This window comes from Helianthus annuus, chromosome 4 (genome assembly GCF_002127325.2).
Source record: "Helianthus annuus cultivar XRQ/B chromosome 4, HanXRQr2.0-SUNRISE, whole genome shotgun sequence".
NCBI lineage: Eukaryota > Viridiplantae > Streptophyta > Magnoliopsida > Asterales > Asteraceae > Helianthus > Helianthus annuus.
Genome location: NC_035436.2, coordinates 81525064 through 81544250, shown reverse-complemented (window position 1 = coordinate 81544250; position 19187 = coordinate 81525064). Strand labels below are relative to the sequence as shown.

General features: G+C 37.6%; 2 protein-coding genes and 1 long non-coding RNA gene across 3 annotated transcripts; all 3 read right to left on the bottom strand.

The window, feature by feature from the left end:
• Positions 1 to 14000: 14000 nt before the first annotated feature.
• On the bottom strand, positions 14001 to 15038 carry LOC110939179 (coiled-coil domain-containing protein 1-like). The gene is made up of 4 exons (XM_035989366.1): positions 15004 to 15038; positions 14447 to 14707; positions 14237 to 14307; positions 14001 to 14156 (listed from the first exon to the last, which is right to left on the bottom strand). Exons 1-3 carry the CDS (start codon positions 15036 to 15038, stop codon positions 14304 to 14306), a joined length of 300 nt encoding a protein of 99 aa, XP_035845259.1. The 3' UTR covers positions 14001 to 14156; positions 14237 to 14303.
• An 8-nt stretch (positions 15039 to 15046) lies between these two features.
• On the bottom strand, positions 15047 to 15481 carry LOC110939178. Its single transcript, XR_002592040.2, has 3 exons — positions 15435 to 15481; positions 15260 to 15353; positions 15047 to 15174 (listed from the first exon to the last, which is right to left on the bottom strand). It is a non-coding gene; the product is annotated as an uncharacterized LOC110939178 (long non-coding RNA).
• Positions 15482 to 15535: 54 nt separating this feature from the next.
• On the bottom strand, positions 15536 to 18207 carry LOC110943638. The gene is made up of 2 exons (XM_035989365.1): positions 18088 to 18207; positions 15536 to 17986 (listed from the first exon to the last, which is right to left on the bottom strand). The coding sequence occupies exons 1-2, from the start codon at positions 18205 to 18207 to the stop codon at positions 15536 to 15538; spliced, it is 2571 nt and encodes an 856-aa protein (XP_035845258.1).
• Positions 18208 to 19187: the final 980 nt, after the last annotated feature.

Here is a 19187-nt window from a genome sequence, read left to right as displayed (position 1 = left end):
CCAGCCCCTTGTTCTTCCAAGCCTCCTACTCCATGTCTTCATCACTACCATCACCTCCACCCCCGTGCCTCGCCATGTACTCCCGGATGCTACCGATATCATCTTGTATATCGTTAATGTTGCGTTCGATAGCTCCAACCCGGTGGTGTGTGTTGTTGGCGAGATTGTAGGTGTTCCTTGTGCACATGAGGTTTTCCTGCAAAAGATCATGTAAACTTTGAAAGTTAGGAAAACCACCTCCTTGAGAGGAGGATTGGCCCGCATCGCCTTGGGGTGGATACTGAAAATGGGGATGTGGTGCATGAAGAACTAGAGCCTCTTGCGGGTTCCATGCATAGCCTTGCGTTCTCTGAAAGCTCACCGTCCCGTCCTCCGCTTCATAAAGCAAGTTCATGGATCGGCAAATGTGATAATCGACCCGTCCCGACCATGGACTCCTTTCGAAGGACCTTGGGATATTCGTGAAGTGCTTGAAAAGACGGTACACCCATCCTCCGAAGAAGATCGGTGTAGGAGCATGAGCAAGGCGGTTTAGGTGCATGTTTCGCAGTAGGAGGTACGGAACATCTAGAGGCTTCTGGTTGTGGATGCAGTGAAGGACAACCAAATCTTTCAACCCAACAACGCCACTACTGTTGTGGCATTGGTTCAGCGAGTACGATAGGAGCCTGTGGATGTATCGGTATAGTGGGTCCCTCAGTTTGGTACTTTTGGTGCTGCTCGGGTTGTAGATTCCTTCACCTATTTGAGCCCATGCGGCTTGGCGTTCAGTTGCATCCAAGTCTCGTAACCCCCCTGTATTCTCTTCATTCCCCGCTTCCTCTTCACTATATAGCCCAATGATGGCTCCAAACTGTGCCATGGAGGTTCTAAACGTGGTCCCTCAACATCGAAATTCGACCGCGTCATGATCAAACGGTTCGCGCCTCGAGTTGAAAATGAAGGTGCTGTAGAACTCCATCGTGCATTGATGTACCGACCGTAGTCGGGTGGTCAATGCGACATGCAGTGGACCCCTCACAATGTTGTTGAAGCGGTCAAGTTGGTTCACCATGGTTAGCAAATCAGTACACGCCCGCCTTGGGTATTCTTCCGGTCTTGTTTGTAGAACCTCGTACCGTGCCCTAGCGTCCAGTTCATTTGCGTTAAACCTTGTGAATTTCGACATCTGAAAAGAATACATAAAAAGTTAGTATGAAACAAGGAAAATCAGAGTGAAACTGCAAACAGTGGGCTGGACACGGCCCCGTGTTCAGCGGACACGGCCCCGTGTCCAGGCGTCTGTAACCCAAAAATTCCATTTTTCGTCCCGGTTTCGAAAACCTGAAAATTTTTAGCCCAATAGTAGCGGTTTCCCCCGAAAATGAAACCCTAAGTGTCATTTTTCCCAAAACAAACCGTTTACCCTTTCAATTTCGTGTTTTTCGGTTCAAGAACAAGGGTTTGGGGTTTTATTTGGAAATCGGACAAATCTATCAACAATACATGCTTATTTACTTTCTACTATTCTAATCTAAACTACTACTAACAAATTTCATCAAAAATTTTGAGTTCGATCCGGATGAACATGAAGAACCCTAGATTTTTCCCCAATTTTTGATGTTTTAACTACATGCAAGTAACTAATCTAACTACTAATGAAGATAGAATCATACCTTGACGTTGTTAGATTCGGTGGTGACGTTGAAAAACTGCAGAAAATCGCCTCAAACCAGAGAGTTTTCGGCTAAACGGGGCGTGTGGAATGGTGTAACTGATAGGAAAAGAGGGTTTTATCCCGACAGTCGCCTCGACACGGCCCCGTGCCGGGCAAAGTTTTTGAATTTTTTTTTTTGTGCTCGTGTGCATGCCCCTTATTTCCGAAAAAAAATGGTTAGAAGATTTACCGGCTTTTTAAACGTACACTTACCTGTAACATGTCGGGTATGAGTTTATTCGTTAACCGTTTGAAGTGAGATCTCCTCTTCCTCATCCTCAAATGGATCCTCGGTAGAGTTTCAGCCGTTGGCCATTGACTTTAAATGGTGTCCCATTTCGAGTTTTAATTTCTACTGCACCGTGTGGAAAAACATGGGTGACGGAAAAAGGTCCTGACCACCTAGATTTTAACTTACCAGGAAATAATCGAAGTCGTGAATTAAACAATAGAACTTGGTCTCCAACCCGAAATTTTAATATATTTATCATGCAAATTTTTCATTCTTTCTTTATAAATTTTGGAGTTAGAATATGCACAATTCCTAAGCTCGTCTAATTCGTTTATTTGACAAAATCGATTTTTACCGGCATTTTCCAAATCTAAGTTTACGTTTTTTATTGCCCAGTAGGCTTTGTGAGCTATTTCTACTGGCAAGTGACAACTTTTTCCATAGACGAGTTTATATGGGGTTGTGCCTATAGTGGTTTTATAAGCAGTTCGAAAAGCCCATAGAGCGTCGTCTAATTTGTCGGCCCATTCTTTTTTATTTATTCCTACGGTTTTTTCAAGTATTCGTTTTAAACCTCGATTAGTCACTTCGGCTTGCCCATTTGTTTGAGGATGATATGCTGTTGAGACCCGGTGATAGACCCCATACCTTGTTAATATTTTTTCGAGTTGATGATTGCAAAAATGGGTACCTCTATCACTTATCAAAGCCTTTGGTGTCCCGAAACGAGAGAACAGCTTTTTCAGAAATTTTACCACCACTCTTCAATCATTTGTTGGAAGAGCCTCGGCCTCTGCCCATTTAGACAAGTAATCGACTGCTACAAGTATATATTTGTTTCCCTTTGAAGGTGGGAAAGGACCCATGAAATCGAGTCCCCACACATCAAAGATTTCACAGACGAGAATGCCATTTTGAGGCATTTCGTTTTTGGAAGAAATATTACCTGATCTTTGGCAGGCATCACATGTCTTTACAAGGTTTTGTGCATCCTTGTAAATGGTCGGCCAGTAAAATCCTGAATCAAATACCTTTCGTGCGGTACTTGCGGCACCATGATGTCCTCCGTATGGACCTTCATGACAATGATGGAGAATTCTTCGTGCTTCATTACCATAGACACACCTTCGGATGAGCTGGTCGGCACATATTTTGAAAAGATAGGGGTCTTCCCAAAAGTAATGCTTTACATCAGCAAAGAATTTTTTTCTTTGATGATGTGGCCATCCTTTGGTGACTACACCGCTAGCTAAGAAATTAGCATAGTCGGCATACCATGGTTCTTGTCTACTCTCCATCATTTCCAAGGATTCCGTGGGAAATTTCTCGTTGATTTGCTCGTCTCTGGTTGTCTCCAAAGCTGGGTCTTCTAAGCGTGAGAGATGATTTGCAGCAGTGTTTTCTGCTCCTCTTTTGTCCTTGATTTCAATGTCGAATTCTTGGAGGAGTAGAATCCATCTTATCAAACGGGGTTTTGCGTCTTGCTTCTTGAAGAGGTACCTGATGGCTGCATGGTCTGTATAGACTACTGTTTTAGAAAGAACAAGATAAGAACGAAATTTATCAAAAGCAAATACCACTGCTAGTAATTCTTTTTCTGTAGTTGTATAATTTTCTTGCGCATCATTAAGAGTTTTACTAGCATAATAAATTGGGTGGAAATGTTTTTCTTTTCTTTGTCCCAAGACTGCTCCAACAGCGAAGTCACTTGCATCGCACATGATTTCGAAAGGAAATTTCCAATCTGGCGCTATCATGATAGGTGCATTGACTAGCATTTCCTTGAGGGTTAGAAATGCTTGATTGCATTCCTTGTCAAAGATGAAGGGTGCATCTTTTTCAAGTAATTTTGTTAGAGGCCTTGAAATTTTTGAAAAGTCTTTGATAAACCTTCTATAAAATCCGGCATGTCCTAGGAAACTTCTGATTGCTCGCACGGAGGATGGAGGAGGTAATCGAGAATTAGTCTCTATTTTTGCTCGATCAACTTCCATTCCTTTGCTTGAGATTTTGTGACCGAGTACTATTCCCTCTGTTACCATGAAATGGCATTTTTCCCAGTTAAGGGCGAGGTTAGTTTCCTCACATCGGGATAGCATTCGTTCAAGATTATCGAGGCATTGGTCATATGAGTCTCCAAAGATGGAAAAGTCATCCATGAAAACTTCCATTGTCTTTTCGATCATATCATGGAAAATGGCGACCATACAACGTTGGAATGTTGCAGGCGCATTACATAGACCGAATGGCATGCGTCGATATGCAAAAGTTCCGTAGGGACATGTGAAAGTTGTTTTCTCTTGGTCTTCTGGTGCTATCGGTATTTGAAAGTAACCTGAAAAACCATCTAAGAAACAATAAAATTTATGACTGGATAATCTTTCTAACATTTGATCAATGAAGGGCAAAGGAAAGTGGTCTTTCCTAGTCGCTTCATTTAATCGCCTATAATCTATACAGACTCTCCATCCTGTGACGGTTCTTGTTGGTATTAATTCATTTTTCTCGTTAGTTATTACCGTCATAGCTCCTTTCTTTGGGACTACTTGAACGGGACTTACCCACGGGCTATCGGAGATAGGGTAGATTAGTCCGGCGTCGAGTAGTTTGATGACTTCATTCTTATCCACTTCTTGAACATTGGGGTTCACTCTTCGTTGTGGTTGAATTACCGTCTTGTAGTCATCATTCATTAAAATTTTGTGCGTGCACATGGAAGGGCTTATTCCTTTAATATCTACAAGCTTCCAAGCGATCGCGTTTTTGTGTTTTTTAAGCAGGTTAACTAATTTCTCTTTCTCTATATTACTTAATTTAGATGAAATAATTACGGGTAAACTACCTTCTTTGCCTAGAAAAGCATATTCCAAACCCTTAGGAAGTTCTTTGAGCTTAATGGGTGGGTCTTTAGAAGACACCTTATTTTGTGGCTCATCTAGATCAAGAACCTTAAAAGTTTGTTCTATGGCTATCTCTTCCTCGACAAAGTGGTCCTCTTCGTTGGTTGTATCGGGTGGTTCAGCTTCATCTTCAATTAGGGGGTCATTGTTGCCAAAAGGATATTTCATTGAGCGCTCAAGATCTATGCTCCTTTTGAATGCCCCTAATTGGAGAGGTAGATTGTTAAATTTCCGGTTTTTCAAAGCTCTATGAGTTTGTACAAAAGGTTTTCCCAAGACTAAGGGGGCGTCATCTAGGATGACGAAGTCGGTTGGGATTACCATTTGATTTGTTTGAACCAAAACATCTTCAACTACACCGATTGATTTTATTACTTTCCGATTGGATAGAAAAATGGGTATTTGAAGTGGAGTAAAATCACTAACACTTAATTTTTCAAAAATATAGTTAGGCATTATGTTAACACAAAGATCCTTATCGATGGTGATATTGCTAATAAATGAATTTTGAAAGAAACATGGAACCGGTGTAATGTTAATTTCAAAAGGGTCTTATTTTATTAGCGAGGTTTGATCATTAGTTAACTTAACACTTACTAAGTCTTTGATTTTAGCACTAGTGTTTAACTCTTTTAAAAACTTGGCATGAGGGGTTATTAAACAATGATTTTCGAAAGTAGGTGACAAGAGGTTAATTTCTTCAAAATTAGACTCTTCTTGAATTTTAACATTATCGGACTCACCATTTTCGTTGTTTAACTCATGTGTCGGTTTTTCACTTTCTTGTTCTTCCATTTTTACACTTTCAACTATCTCTACGTTGTTATCATTTTTTAGCTCTTCCCTTGCGCGGGATTCTTTTATGCAACGTTCGATAGTTTTAATGTGTTCTAGTATCCTATTAGTTACTTCGGTGAGATTGAAAGAATTTGGATCCTCAAAGCTTGAATCCGGTTGTTTGATCCTTGGTTCCTCATAATACTCATATGAAGTAGATGGTTCACACCATTGTTCTTCATTGTAAGTATATGATGGATAAGGGTCGAAACTTTGTTCTTCATAGTACTCATATGAGGTGGGTTGTTCACGCCATGGTTCCTCATAATAAGAGTATGAAGGTGGTGGCTCATATGTTGAATCTTCAAAGTATGAGTATGAAGGCTCATACCTTGCTTCCTCAAAATATGAGTATGAGGGAGGAGGTTCATACCTTTGGTCTTCATAGGATGTGTATGAAGTTGATGGCTCGTACCTGGGCTCCTCATAATGGTTGTATGAATTGGATGGTTGATATGAGTTATTATATTGAACCGAGCGTGCATTACGACAATTAGTGCAATAATTACCCCTATAATCATCCTCATCATAGGTGTAGTTGTAACCTCTTGAGTATTGATCCATAAGAATCACTCAACAGACCACAACTGAGTCTCGGGACCAGAAAACAAAAATAAGACTGAAACAGAAGCTGGACACGGCCCCGTGTTGAGTGAACACGGCCCCGTGTTCAGGGTCTGTATCTGGGCGTTTTAATTAAAGTTACTGGTCACGTTGAGCACGGGGGCGTGTTCAGTGAGCACGGCCCCATGTTCAGACTCTGTATCTGGGTATCTAACTAAAAATATGCAGCACGGGGGCGTGTTCAGCGAGCACGGCCCCGTGTTCAGGCTACTGTAAATGCAAACTAAACTAAAATGCAGAAAAATGCGCGCGCGTTTTGAAAAGGTTTTGAAAAACTGATTAGGACGTCGATTTTAAGCTTTCTTAAAATCCTTGTGTCCCCGGCAACGGCGCCAAAAACTTGATGTGTGTCGGTGTGTATATATTTTTGATGTATATTTAAGCCCTTTTTACACTTTTAACCAAGTTTTAAATTTATAAAACACGATATTCACTAACACTAAACACACATATGGGCAGGTGCACCCATCGTGGACGTAGTATAGTGTTGGTAAGATACCGAGGTCGTCCAAGGACACAAGAGCTTTTAATACCGGTTTATCCTCAACGTCTAAAATCAAAAAGGTTAGAAAAATGTTTTAAACTAAGAAAATAAAAACTAACTAAATGCTGAAAATAAAAATAAAATAAAAACAGATAGACAAGATGAATCACTTGGATCCGACACGTGTATTAGTATAACCTTTGATTATTTTCGCACTTTTGCACTTGTTTAAGAGATTATCTTAGTTATTGTAGTAGGCCCCTCTTTTGAAGGCGACGTTACCCTCAACCCAGTAGTTTGAGTCAGCAAGGATACAATCCTAAAGGGTCGGATTATTGAAAGATAATGAATTAAGTTATTAATGCAAATTGTGGTAGGCCCTGCTTTTGGCGGTGACGTTACCCTCGGCTAAGTAGTCTGAGTCAGCAGGGATACAGTCCTAAATAGCCGGGTTATAGTATTAATAGTAGTTAACTTATGAGGGGGTCAAAGAGTTTGGATCCCCGCCATCCAATACCTATGGGCATTGAAGGAGATCCTACTAAATTTGACCCAGGTCCCAAGCAGGACCTCTAAACGCTGAACAAGGGCAAGATCCTTACCAAACCGTTCCCTTAACCCCCGACCAGGTAGCCAACATACCTCCATATAGACCGTGGAGATATGAATGGTGAAAATCTTTTATTTTATATAGACAGTAAAATAATGCCAAGACACCACGGACAAACGATAAGGAAAGATCACCTTCAACATAAGTAACTAGTTATTAAAGTCATTAATACAAAACCAAATAAAAAGTGCAAAAGATTAAAAATAAAAAGTATTATACTAAACACTTGTCTTCACCAAGTGATGTAAGAGACTTAGGCAAACATGGCCTTGATTGTCAAGAACTCTTACGATCAATCTTGGATCCCGAGACGACTCACACACTCTACGATGGACAATGGATGATGGTGTTATGGTGGTGGTGGGTGGTGGATGAGTGTGGGAGAGGTGGTGTGCCAAGGGATGAGAGAGAATGAAGCCAAGCTCCTCTATTTATAGGCTGAACAGAAGGCTGGACATGGCCCCATGTCCGCTGGACACGGCCCCGTGCCCGTCTGACATTCTCTCACTTCATTAATTGTAATTGCGAATTACAATTAATGCGCCTGCTGTACTTTCACCACGCCCCCTTGCTCGCTGGACACGGCCCCGTGGTGGGCAATGGAAGCTTCTACTGGTTTGTCTTTTCTGCTGCTTCCTGGGCACGCCCCCGTGTTCGCTGGACACGGGGCGTGTTCAGACTCTGTTTCTTCTCCTTTGCCTTGGGAGGTGCCGTTGAGGGTCCGGGCAGTCCACTTTTGTTCCTTTTTCTTGTATTTATGGTAGAATTAGTTGTCTTTTTACTTCTTTTGTGATTTTGAGCTCATTTCATCCTGAAAATACAAAAGGAAGACAAAAACACTCTTTTTCCAACATTAGTACTAAAAAAGGGTTAGTTTTATGCCTTAATTGATGTGATTTATATGTTGCATTTTACACACATCAGTCGGGAATCCAAGTTCTTTATTTATTCTCGTTTTTATTTTATTTACAATCTGATTCGTCATGATTTTATTTAGAACTTTTTAAGAACAATAAATATTTTTAAGCATAACGATTTTTTTAAAATTTCATTTAGTAACATATACATTCTCATACCTCACAAGTGGTCACTCAACACTCGCCCAAAATGTATAAGTGAAACGCTCGGTCCCGCTACGGAACTTACTCCTACCATAAGCTTGACAATTAATCAAACCTCCTCCTTTTTAACTTAATCCTTGTAAATATCAAGAGGACTTTGAAATGGTAGGTTTTTGGTTAAGGGTAGGGTAGTTTTATTTAAAAGTGGCTAAAGGCGTAAATAGTCGATTTTCTTTTGAAAATTTATTTTGTGACTTTATGAACTAACTAAGTGCTTATAAGCGATAGATTTGCTTATATTTATTTTAAGCACTAGAGAGTCATATATATAGTGTTATTTTATATAAAGTCATATGCTTTTACATTTTTCAAAAGAACCGATTTTTACTAAAATAAAGGTTGTAAAGATAAAAAAAAATATGGTCTTTAGGTGATGGTGTGATGTGGGTTATGAAATTAAAAGGGTTAGGCTCAACGTGGTTTACTAGGTGAATTTTTGTGTTTTTGTGGGGAGATAAAAAATAAAAATAGGGTTGAAATGGAAAAGGTTTTAAAGTCTTAATGCCTCCATCATATACTTACTTGGATTAGTTGGTAAGGACCGAGAATGTATTGTCTTGTCCAGTTCTAGATTTTGTATGAACCGTACGGGCTATTCACAAAAGAAATGAAAGAATGAGCATTTAGTATAGATATGATAATGGATGCTCGTTAAAGGCTCAAAACTCACAATTTTGTGGGAAAAAAGGGTAAAGATGTGTATATATATATATATATATACAATCAAATTTTAAATATTTGTCATCCCCTTTTTATGAATTTTTTCTTATATGGTTCCTTATTTTATCACGGCGCTATCAGTTGTAAATTTATAAAAACTTAATCTTTTTAAAACTAGATTTCTTAACTTAAACTATAAACAAGACAAAATATAAATGAGAAGAGAATTTTGAAAAGATTTGGGGTGTTTTAGCAGTTCCAAGAAGAGTTTTGTGTAAGGCCCATTTTTAGGACAAACAATTTTTCAAGTTATTCAAGTCCCCTCCCCCACACTTAAATTACACATTATCCTCAATATGTCCAAAATAGGTTAGATTGATTATATGTGTAAAACGTGTAATAAAAAATCATTTTTTTTTCATAAAACTGACACTTGGCATGGGGGCGTGTCTCTGAGGCACGGCCCCGTGTGAAAGTGCCAGTATCAGAAAACTTACAGAAGTTGGGCACGGGGGCGTGTCAAGGGGACACGACCCTGTGTGGCAAGTCTAGAATGAAAAAGTTACAACGAAAAGGAGGCATGGGTGCGTGTGTGAGAGACACGACCCCGTGTAAAGCTTCTATTTCTTTTTTAAAACAACTGTTAAGATGTCGGGCCTTCTGTTTCGGGTGGAGGAATCTATATGCTTGGTGGATTCAAGTAGGGGTGTGCACGGTTCGGTTCGGTTATTAGCATTATCCGTAACCGTAACCGAAGTCATCGGTTAATCGGTTCGGTTAATTCGGTTAATTTGTCGGTTTTCGGTTCGGTTCGGTTAATTTTCGGTTAATAACCAATTCAAATAAGGGCTATTTTTTTTGCTTAGAAATACATGAAATATATGTATAAATACATGAAATATATGTATAAATACATGAAATGGATGTATAAATAAATGAAATGGAGGTATAAATGCATGAATAGATGTTTAAATACATAAAATGGAGGTATAAATAAATGAAATGAAGGTATAAATAAATGAAATGAAGACATAATAAATGAACTATAGGTATTATTACATGAAATGAAAGTATAAAATATGAAATACATGAAATAGAGGTATAAAAACTAGAAATATATAAAAAAAATAAATGATTCGGTGCAGTTCGGTTAATTTCGGTTAACCGATGGGTAAAAAAATTATCCGTTAACCGACGTTCGGTTAATTCGGTTTCGGTTAATTTCGGTTCGGTTTTGTCGGTTTTTGGTTCGGTTTCGGTTAACGGTTCGGTTATTGCACACCCCTAGATTCAAGCATCCCAATGTACCTGTATACTTATTCACACCATAACAACACAATATAACAAGAAAACATAATATCCTAGGTTACGAAAGTTTAAACGTTAATATCCATCACCACAACGACATAAAAAGAAAATAAAAGTACGAAAAAGTAAATTGTTCTAGCAAGATATATACACTTGACGAGGCAAGAACTTTACCCAAACCACCCTTCTAACCCCCTTCCAGGCAGTTAACATGCTTTGTATAGACCGCAAAGACACAAATGAGTGAATCAATGAAACATGAAGAATGATAGAATAAATTCACTTTCAATATAAAAAAAACTAATTATTAAAGTCATTAATACATACCCAAATAAAAAGTAACCAAAGGTTGGAAATGAAAAGTAATACATAAAAGATTTCGTCTTCACCAAGTGATGTAAGAGTTTAGCCAAGCAAGGCCATTGTTTGATAAAGGCTCTTACTATCAATCTTGGATCCCGAGACTACTCTAACTCTAACTAATGTGGTGGAAGATGATGGTGTTGTGGTGGTGGAAGTGAGAGAAATGGTTTGCCAAGGGATGATTTGCAAGTGAGACAAACACCTCTATTTATAATTGGAAAGAAGAGATTCACACGACCTCATGCCTGGTGGGCACGTCCCCGTGTCCTTCCCCTTCTCTCTCTTCATTTAATGCACTTGTTAGCTCTTCTACACTCACGACCCCGTGTGTGAACGACACTGCCCCGTGGCCCATGTACTTGATGTATGAACCCAGATTTGCTGATCTTAGGGTTGACCACGTCCCATGCTTAGGAGACACCGCCCCGTGTCCCTTGTCATTTATTGTTTGTCTTTATCTTTAAGGAATCTTGACTGGGGCATGACCCCGTGTTGGGCTTCTTGTTTGTTGCTTTCATTCTTGGGGTGAAGTTTGGAGGGTTAGTATAGTGTGTCAACTTCCTTTCTTTGTGTTTATGTTGGTTTTTGTTGTTAATTTGTTCCTTTTGTTCGTGTAAGCTATTTTAACCCTGAAAATCAAAAGAAAACAAAGAAATGCACTTTTCCAATATTAGTACTGAAAAAGGGTTGTTTTATACCGTATTTGTTGGACTCTGTATGCCCAAGACACATATTAAATTGATGTGGCTAGTACGTTATGATCCAAGTCGGGTCATACCCAATAACAAGCTAGACAAACACCTATAATATTTGTTTATGATATGATCAAACAAATGAATATTAACACTTACAATATTAAAAATCGATTTTCTAAATAATTGCACTTGACAAACTAATAAATTATATGGATAATTTATTTTGAGAGAATATTTTATTTTGTTATTTAATGGGTTAAATGACTTAATAAAAGTTGTATAAGTCTTAAAACATGTGATGTTATAATTTTATAAAAGTTATAAAATTATATAAGACTTAAATTGTTATCATAAGAAAGTTATTGAAACTTTTTTATAAAAATAAAAGCTAGGCCGCCCCCCTCATGGGAACTCACAAAAGTTTTTTGGTCCAATCATAATGCATGCATTTTGCATGTTTAGATGATGCTTGATTGGCCAATTTGGGTGGCAACTTTCTCTCTCATCCTTTTAAGAAAAGTTGTTGCAAGACTTGTAAAGATCGATCATTTTTTTTTCTTTCAAGAATTCAAGTGCATGAACACACAAAACACTCTCTAATTTTCGGCTAAAGGTGGTTGATCAAGAGGAATTTTTCAAGTGTGTTTCAAGTGTATAAATCCTAGCAACATAAGGTGTTCGTTGGAGGCTTGGGGTATACTAGCTTGAGGCTTTCTCGTTTGGAAGCTACCATTCAAGAATCATCATCATCTTCCATCTCCTTGCTCCTTGAAAGGTTGTTTCTTAAAACACCCTATGGTTGCATTTTGATAGCATGCATGTCATATATGGATCCGGTTATTGGGTTTTGCATTTAAAATGGTTTTAAATCTTGTAAAGTAACATGTTTTAAATATATTTTCCGCTGCGTTTTAATTTCATTCGGATAAAATTACTTTCATAAACATGTGAAAAAACCCAACAATGGTATCAGAGCCTGGTTATATGAGTGCATGCTCATCGGATTTAAAAATTCCGGGTTTTCGGGTTTGTAGAAACCCTATGGCCGAAATTTTATCCTTGGTTTTCCTTTGTTTTTTCAAGATTTATTTCCTACATGCATAAAGGAATCTTGAAAAATCATGTCATGTGGATGCTTTGTTTTGTTTGGACAAAAACCCACATTTTTCGGTTTTTTCATTCTTGACCGAAAATGTAGGTTGTAAAAGGAAACCATTTTTGCTCTTGAAATTTATATATATGTGGATATATATTTCGGTGTTCATAACCTAGCCATGACCTTGTGTGAATATGCACTACAAGAAAAATGACCATTTGTGACTAAATTATGAGGGACTGATCTATCAGTCTCGGATACATAGTATCTGGGACTAATTTATTAGTTACTAATTGTATTAGAGACTGATTTTTTTGTGACTGATACCCGTGACTAATAATCAGTCCTTAATACTTGGTCCACTTATCTGAGACTGAATTTTAGTCACAAATATGTTTGTCTAAAAATAATTTTTGGAGGGAAACTTATTGGTTACTGAAATTCAGTCCTAAATAACTGCCCCCATTTATAAAAATGGCGCCATTTTATTGGTCACTAATATTCAGTCACTAATATATTAACACCTAGGGACTAAATTATGAGGGACTGATCTATCAGTCTCGAATACATAGTATCCGGGACTAATTTATTAGTTACTAATTGTATTAGTGGTTGATTTTTTTGTGACTGATGTCCGTGACTAATAATCAGTCCTTAATACTTGGACCATTTATCCGAGACTGAATTTTAGTCACAAATATGTTAGTCTAAAAATAAATTTTGGGGGAAACTTATTGGTTACTGAAATTCAGTCCTAAATAACTGTCCCATTAATAAAAATAGCGTCATTTTATTGGTCACTAATATTCAGTCACTAATATATTGACACCTAGAGACTAAATTATGAAGGACTGATCTATGAGTCTCGGATGCATGGTATCCAGACTAATTTCTCAGTTACTAATTGTATTAGAGACTGATTTTTTTCGGATGATCTTTGTGACAGATAATCAGTCCCTAATACTTTGACCACTTGTTTGAAACTAAATTTTAGTCTCAAACATTTTTGCCAAAAAAATGGATGGAAACCTATTGGTTACTGAAATTCAGTCCCAAATAAGTGCCCAATTAATAAAAAAGGCACAATTTTATTGATCACTAATATTCAGTCACTAATATATTGACATCTTATTGGTAGCTGAATTTTAATCTCAATTATGTTTCATTCGTAACACCATATATGACACGTAAAATGAAATGATACATTGATACACAATCCAATTAGATCCAAATATGGACATATGGTATAAGCTTTGGACCGGGTTCAATACTTAAAAAGTTAAAAAAAAAAGGAGTATTTTTCTTCGATGAACATATGTATTATTGAATAATTTTAAAAAACATATTACGTTTAACATAATACATTATATGTCCAAATCAATTCTAACAAAATATAAAAGAAGTTCAAAGTTCAACAAAGTACAAAATAAGATCATTAGCATCCAAATTAACCTACTACAACATATCAACAACCTTCATAAGTCCATGTAGCACAAGCCTCTAAGATAAGCTTCTTCCAAATTCATCCTTCTGAAAACATTTATACTAAGTTATCTTAAATTTTAATAGATACTAGCCAAATTAGAAAAAAAAGCTTTATTAAATACTACCTGTAATTCCTTTCTTGATACTTCTACTTTTTCCTTCAATGTAATTCCTTTCTTGATACTTCTACTTTTACCTGCAAACACAATATCCATAGTAAATGCTTAGATAATGTGAAACAATGCTACTTTTACATGTATATTAGTAAGAATAAAACTAGTCTTTGTAAAGCTTAATAATTGAAACTCTTACAAATGTTACATACTGAACATTACCAATCATCATCGTCTGACTCATCATTTTCCATTTCATCATTGGGTTTATCAGTGTCTGTGTCTGAATCATCCAGATTTGACTTTGAACCAAAATCTTCCATGCTATGATCAGAATCATCTAGCTTGTCATGGATAAAATCATCTATAGTGCCATCAACATCAACGTTTTCAACAATTTCTTCTTCAACATCTTTACGGTGAAGGTTGACATCTTCTAACAAATCTTCTGCATTCTTGTCTTCTGGAATATCCCACAAGTGTCTGTAGGTAATTCTTTCAATGATTTTCCATTGTGAATTTGGTTTAAGTGGATCATTTATGTAAAACACTTGTTTAGCTTGGTTTGCACAGATGAAAGGATCCTCCTTGTAAGCATGTCGAGACGTGTCTTTGCTTATAAAATGAGGTTCAAATATCACGTTCTTTCTTCGACGATCAGTATCAAACCATGTGCATTTGAATAATATTATACGATAACCTCTTATAAATGACAATTCATTGACTTCGTCAAGAAATCCATAATAGTCATCTTCGATATCATTATGAACGCCCGGTACCGTAACTCCACAATTTTGTGTTTGTCTACCGTCATCGTTTGATTTAACTATAAATTTTACCCCGTTCACGATATAACCCCTGTGTGACGATACTCGATTATCAGGAAGGCAAGACAATGCATATAACTCTTCATTAATTTGAGATGGATTTAGCGCATACATCTCTTGAATCTGTACCCAATTTTCAACATAGTAATCATGTTATCAGAGTGCAATGTCACAAAGTAAAGTAAGTAAAATAGAGTGTTAGCATTACCCGTTTTGCAAACCAAGTCGAGAATGTAGATTGCTGCATCTCGTAAAAATCTGATGATTCCGGATGTTGCATTTGTAAAAACCGCAAGTGTTCTCTGCCACATGTAGTATACTATAAATTTAGTGACATATGATAGTTAATACCAATTCACAACCAAATATAAAAAAAAACTTACTCTAAGTACGGCTGAACCTCTTGACAATTGTTGAAGATAAATCATATTGCTTTTTTCATAAGATTACTAGGAAGGATATGTACTTCTTTCTTCCCAATACCTCAACCATTCAATCTAAAAACATCCAACACACAACTTTGAGCATCACTAGAGGTTTTGTCATCATTTCTGTCACGTTTGTCTAACTTGGATTCAACACCTCGTAAATAGTGTGAACAAAATGTTATAGCTTCTTCAACAACATAAGCTTCTGCTATCGAGCCTTCGGGTTTAGCTAAGTTTTTAACATATTTTTTTAAATGGCCAAGGTATCTTTCGATTGGATACATCCACCTCGATTGTACAGGTCCTCCCAAAATTGCCTCTTGAGGAAGATGCACACACAAGTGCACCATAACTGTAAAAAATGATGGGGGAAATATACGTTCAAGCTTGCACAAAATCTTAACTACATCTTCTTGCAACGTTTCCAACTCATTCACGTGTAATGTGACTTGAGTAAGTTTCTTGAAAAACTGAGACAACTCCACTAATGCCTCACGAATCTGTTTTGTCATAAAGGGACGGATTGCAATAGGAATTAGGCGTTGTATTAAGACGTGACAATCATGTGATTTTAGCCCATGTACCTTACCTTGCTCAGCAATCACATTTTTAGCTAAATTTCCAGCATACCCATCTGGGAAACGCACAGAGCTAAGTAAATTACAAAATTGTTTTCTCTCATCTCGAGTTAAAACATACAAAGCATGTGGTTTAACCCAATGATCATTCTTTCTAACCAAGTGAAGCTCTTTACATATGTTCATATCTTCCAAATCTAGTCGGGCTTTGTCAGTGTCTTTGGTCTTTCCTTCTATGTTTAATAGGGTTCCCAACACATTCTCACACACATTTTTTTCCACATGCATCACGTCAATGTTGTGACGAATCAATAACTTAGGCCAATATGGGAGTTCGAAGAAGATGCTTTTCTTTGACCAGTTTATATCATGTGAGTTTCGTTTTCTCTTTTTACCTACATGATCCGGATGTTTTCCATGCTGATGTATAGGGAGATGTTTCAACTGATGTAAGCAATCATCTCCGTTGACAATTTTAGGTGCAAGCCTAGTCTCTCTCTGTCCATTAAAATCTCGTGCTTTCCTCCAAGAGTGATCGGTCGGGAGAAATCGCCTATGACCTACATATCCTATTCTATCTCGTAAACGTATACTGCTCGCATCTTCATTGCATATTGGACATGCCTTATATCCACTCGTGCTCCATCCAGACAAATAACCGTACGCAGGAAAATCATTAATTGCCCATAGAAGTGCAACACGCATGTTGAATTTCTGTTTTGATTCACAATCATATGTTTCAACACCCTTATCCCATAGAGGTTTCAACTCATCTATTAGTGGACGCAAAAATACATGAATATCATTACCTGGTGAATTGCTTCCAGGAATCAGCAATGTCAACATAAATGAAGCATCGACCATAGACTTCCAAGGAGGCATATTGTATGGTATGAGCACAACAGGCCACATACTATATGAGAGACTCTTTGCACCAAACGGATTGAAACCATCACTTGCAAGCCCTAGGCGAACATTTCTAGGATCCTTTGCAAAATCAGGAAACATTGTATCAAAGTGTTTCCATGCCTTTCCATCTGCTGGATGTCTAAGAACCCCCTCCTCTTTGGTTCTGTATTTATCGTGCCACAACATTTCCTTAGCAGTGTGTCTTGAGGCATATAAGCGCTTAAGTCTACTTGTGATGGGAAAGTAACGCAAAATTTTTACCGGTTTTTTCTTCCCTTTACTATTTTCCTTATAACGACTAGTGCCACACACGGGGCAATTTTGTAATTCTGCATTTTCTTTCCAAAATAATGCACAATCATGTTTACAAGCATGAATAGATTCGTATCCTAGTCCAAGAGTACGTAAATACTTTTTCGCCTCATAATGGTTCTTCGGCAAGTTTGCATCCTTGAAGGCCCGACTAAATAAATTGAGAATCATATCCATTGACACATTTGTCATTTTGCATGTTACCTTCACGTTCATCAACTCTAGTAAAAAGCCTAGTACAGAAAACTCATCACACCCGGGGTATAAAGGCTTCTCCATATCGACAAATAACTTCTCCACCTTTGGGTTATTACGTAGTTTGGCATCGTCCATGAAGTTTTCAGCTTCAGTTTCGCCGCCCGTAGGAAAAACATCATCAAGTAACTCATTGACACCATCATTAGATTCGTTTTCACTTTCTTCATAGTCACTATCTGTATCATCTGTTTCATAACCCGGAAGATGTTCACCATGATGAATCCATACATTGTATGATGGTTCAAAACCATTATAGATGATATGATCAGCAACGACTGTGGGAACATGTCTTCTTGCATTCACACACTTTTTACACGGGCAATGTATCCTACCTTCACTATCAACATATGTTTTACCCCTTTCTGCAAAAGCTATCGCTCCATTAATGAACACTGGATCTACCTTATTAGTGATTTTAGTCCAGCTCATATCCAATGTCATTGCAAAATCCTGGTCAACAACAAACATAAACAAATTAACAAAATATTAGATCAACAATTTTGCAGAAAACTGTTCAAAAGAGAAGAGCATACTAATTTTATTTTTGGTACCTGGGACTTAAATTGGATAAACAAATAGAATGTTTCAGCAAGTAGTTTAGCAGAACCGTGATACGGTGTCGAGTTGGCGGTGTGGCAGAATCTGTTAATCAAAAGGGAAGAATTGGTCATTTAGGGCTTCAAATATTAGTTTCAACTTTCAAAGATGTAGTTCTGATTTGATTTATGTAATAATCTTGGTATAATTTATATATCTGATTATCAAAAGTTCTTGTCTTCGGTATTCAAATTTAATCACTATGCTACTTCAACCAGTTATCGGTATAGGAACAGATGTTAGAACAGTATTTTCCGGTCCCAGCGCGAATGCGTTGTTTAAAGCCATAAAATTTGGGGAGGTATCTTTGCCGAATCCCATTTTGGTCCACTGTAAAAAATCCGGGAAGCCGTTTTAAGCAATTTCGAGCCCGTTATACCTAATGAAACCCCAACGACAGCTGTGGGTTCTCTACAGTCTTACAAATACGCAGGCAAAGCGATAGCTAGGTTACAGTCTTTGCCTAGTGGCAGCATTGAACGGCTATGTGACATGATGGTCCAGAAGGGTTTTGAGCTCACAGGTTATGACCTGGTCATGGCTTATAAGTTCCATGATGATGAAAAGTCTAGGATTCCCCTTCTTGCGAGGAGTTGCAATTAAATGAATAAAATAATCAAGACTACCTGATCACTTAAATGAATTTGCATAATTAAACGATCACAGAGAAAGTGATTACTTTTTCATGTTCTTTTTCTAGGAGGATACTGAGTTTTTTTAGATGTTAAAAAGCGTTATGTTTGACTTTAAAAGTCAACAATGAGTAATTAGTTCCTACGACTAATCAAGAGCATGATGTTGGTGTAACCGAATAAATTAGATGTCGGGTCAGGGGTCGGAATGGGTTATGGGTCAGAATGGGCTGGTTAAAAAACAGTTATGCAGAAATATTGTTCAAAAAGAGAAGCATACTAATTTTATTTTTGGTACCTGGGACTTGAACCGAATAAACAAATATAGACCTTGCAAACAGGTCGGATCAGGTCATGAGTCAAAATGGGTCAATAATAAAGAAGGGTTGTTTTGGTTCGTGTCAAAACGGGTCCGGGTCGGA

Coding starts and splice junctions, on each gene's coding strand:
- LOC110939179 (XM_035989366.1), bottom strand. CDS start 15,038: ATGACGGTAGACAAACACAAAATTGTGGAGTTACG. Junction 14,708..15,003: donor CACAAAATTGTGGAGTTACG/GTACCGGGCGTT, acceptor AATTACCTACAG/ACACTTGTGGGATATTCCAG.
- LOC110943638 (XM_035989365.1), bottom strand. CDS start 18,207: ATGACCAATTCTTCCCTTTTGATTAACAGATTCTGCCACACCGCCAAC. Junction 17,987..18,087: donor TTATCCAATTTAAGTCCCAG/GTACCAAAAATA, acceptor GTTGTTGACCAG/GATTTTGCAATGACATTGGA.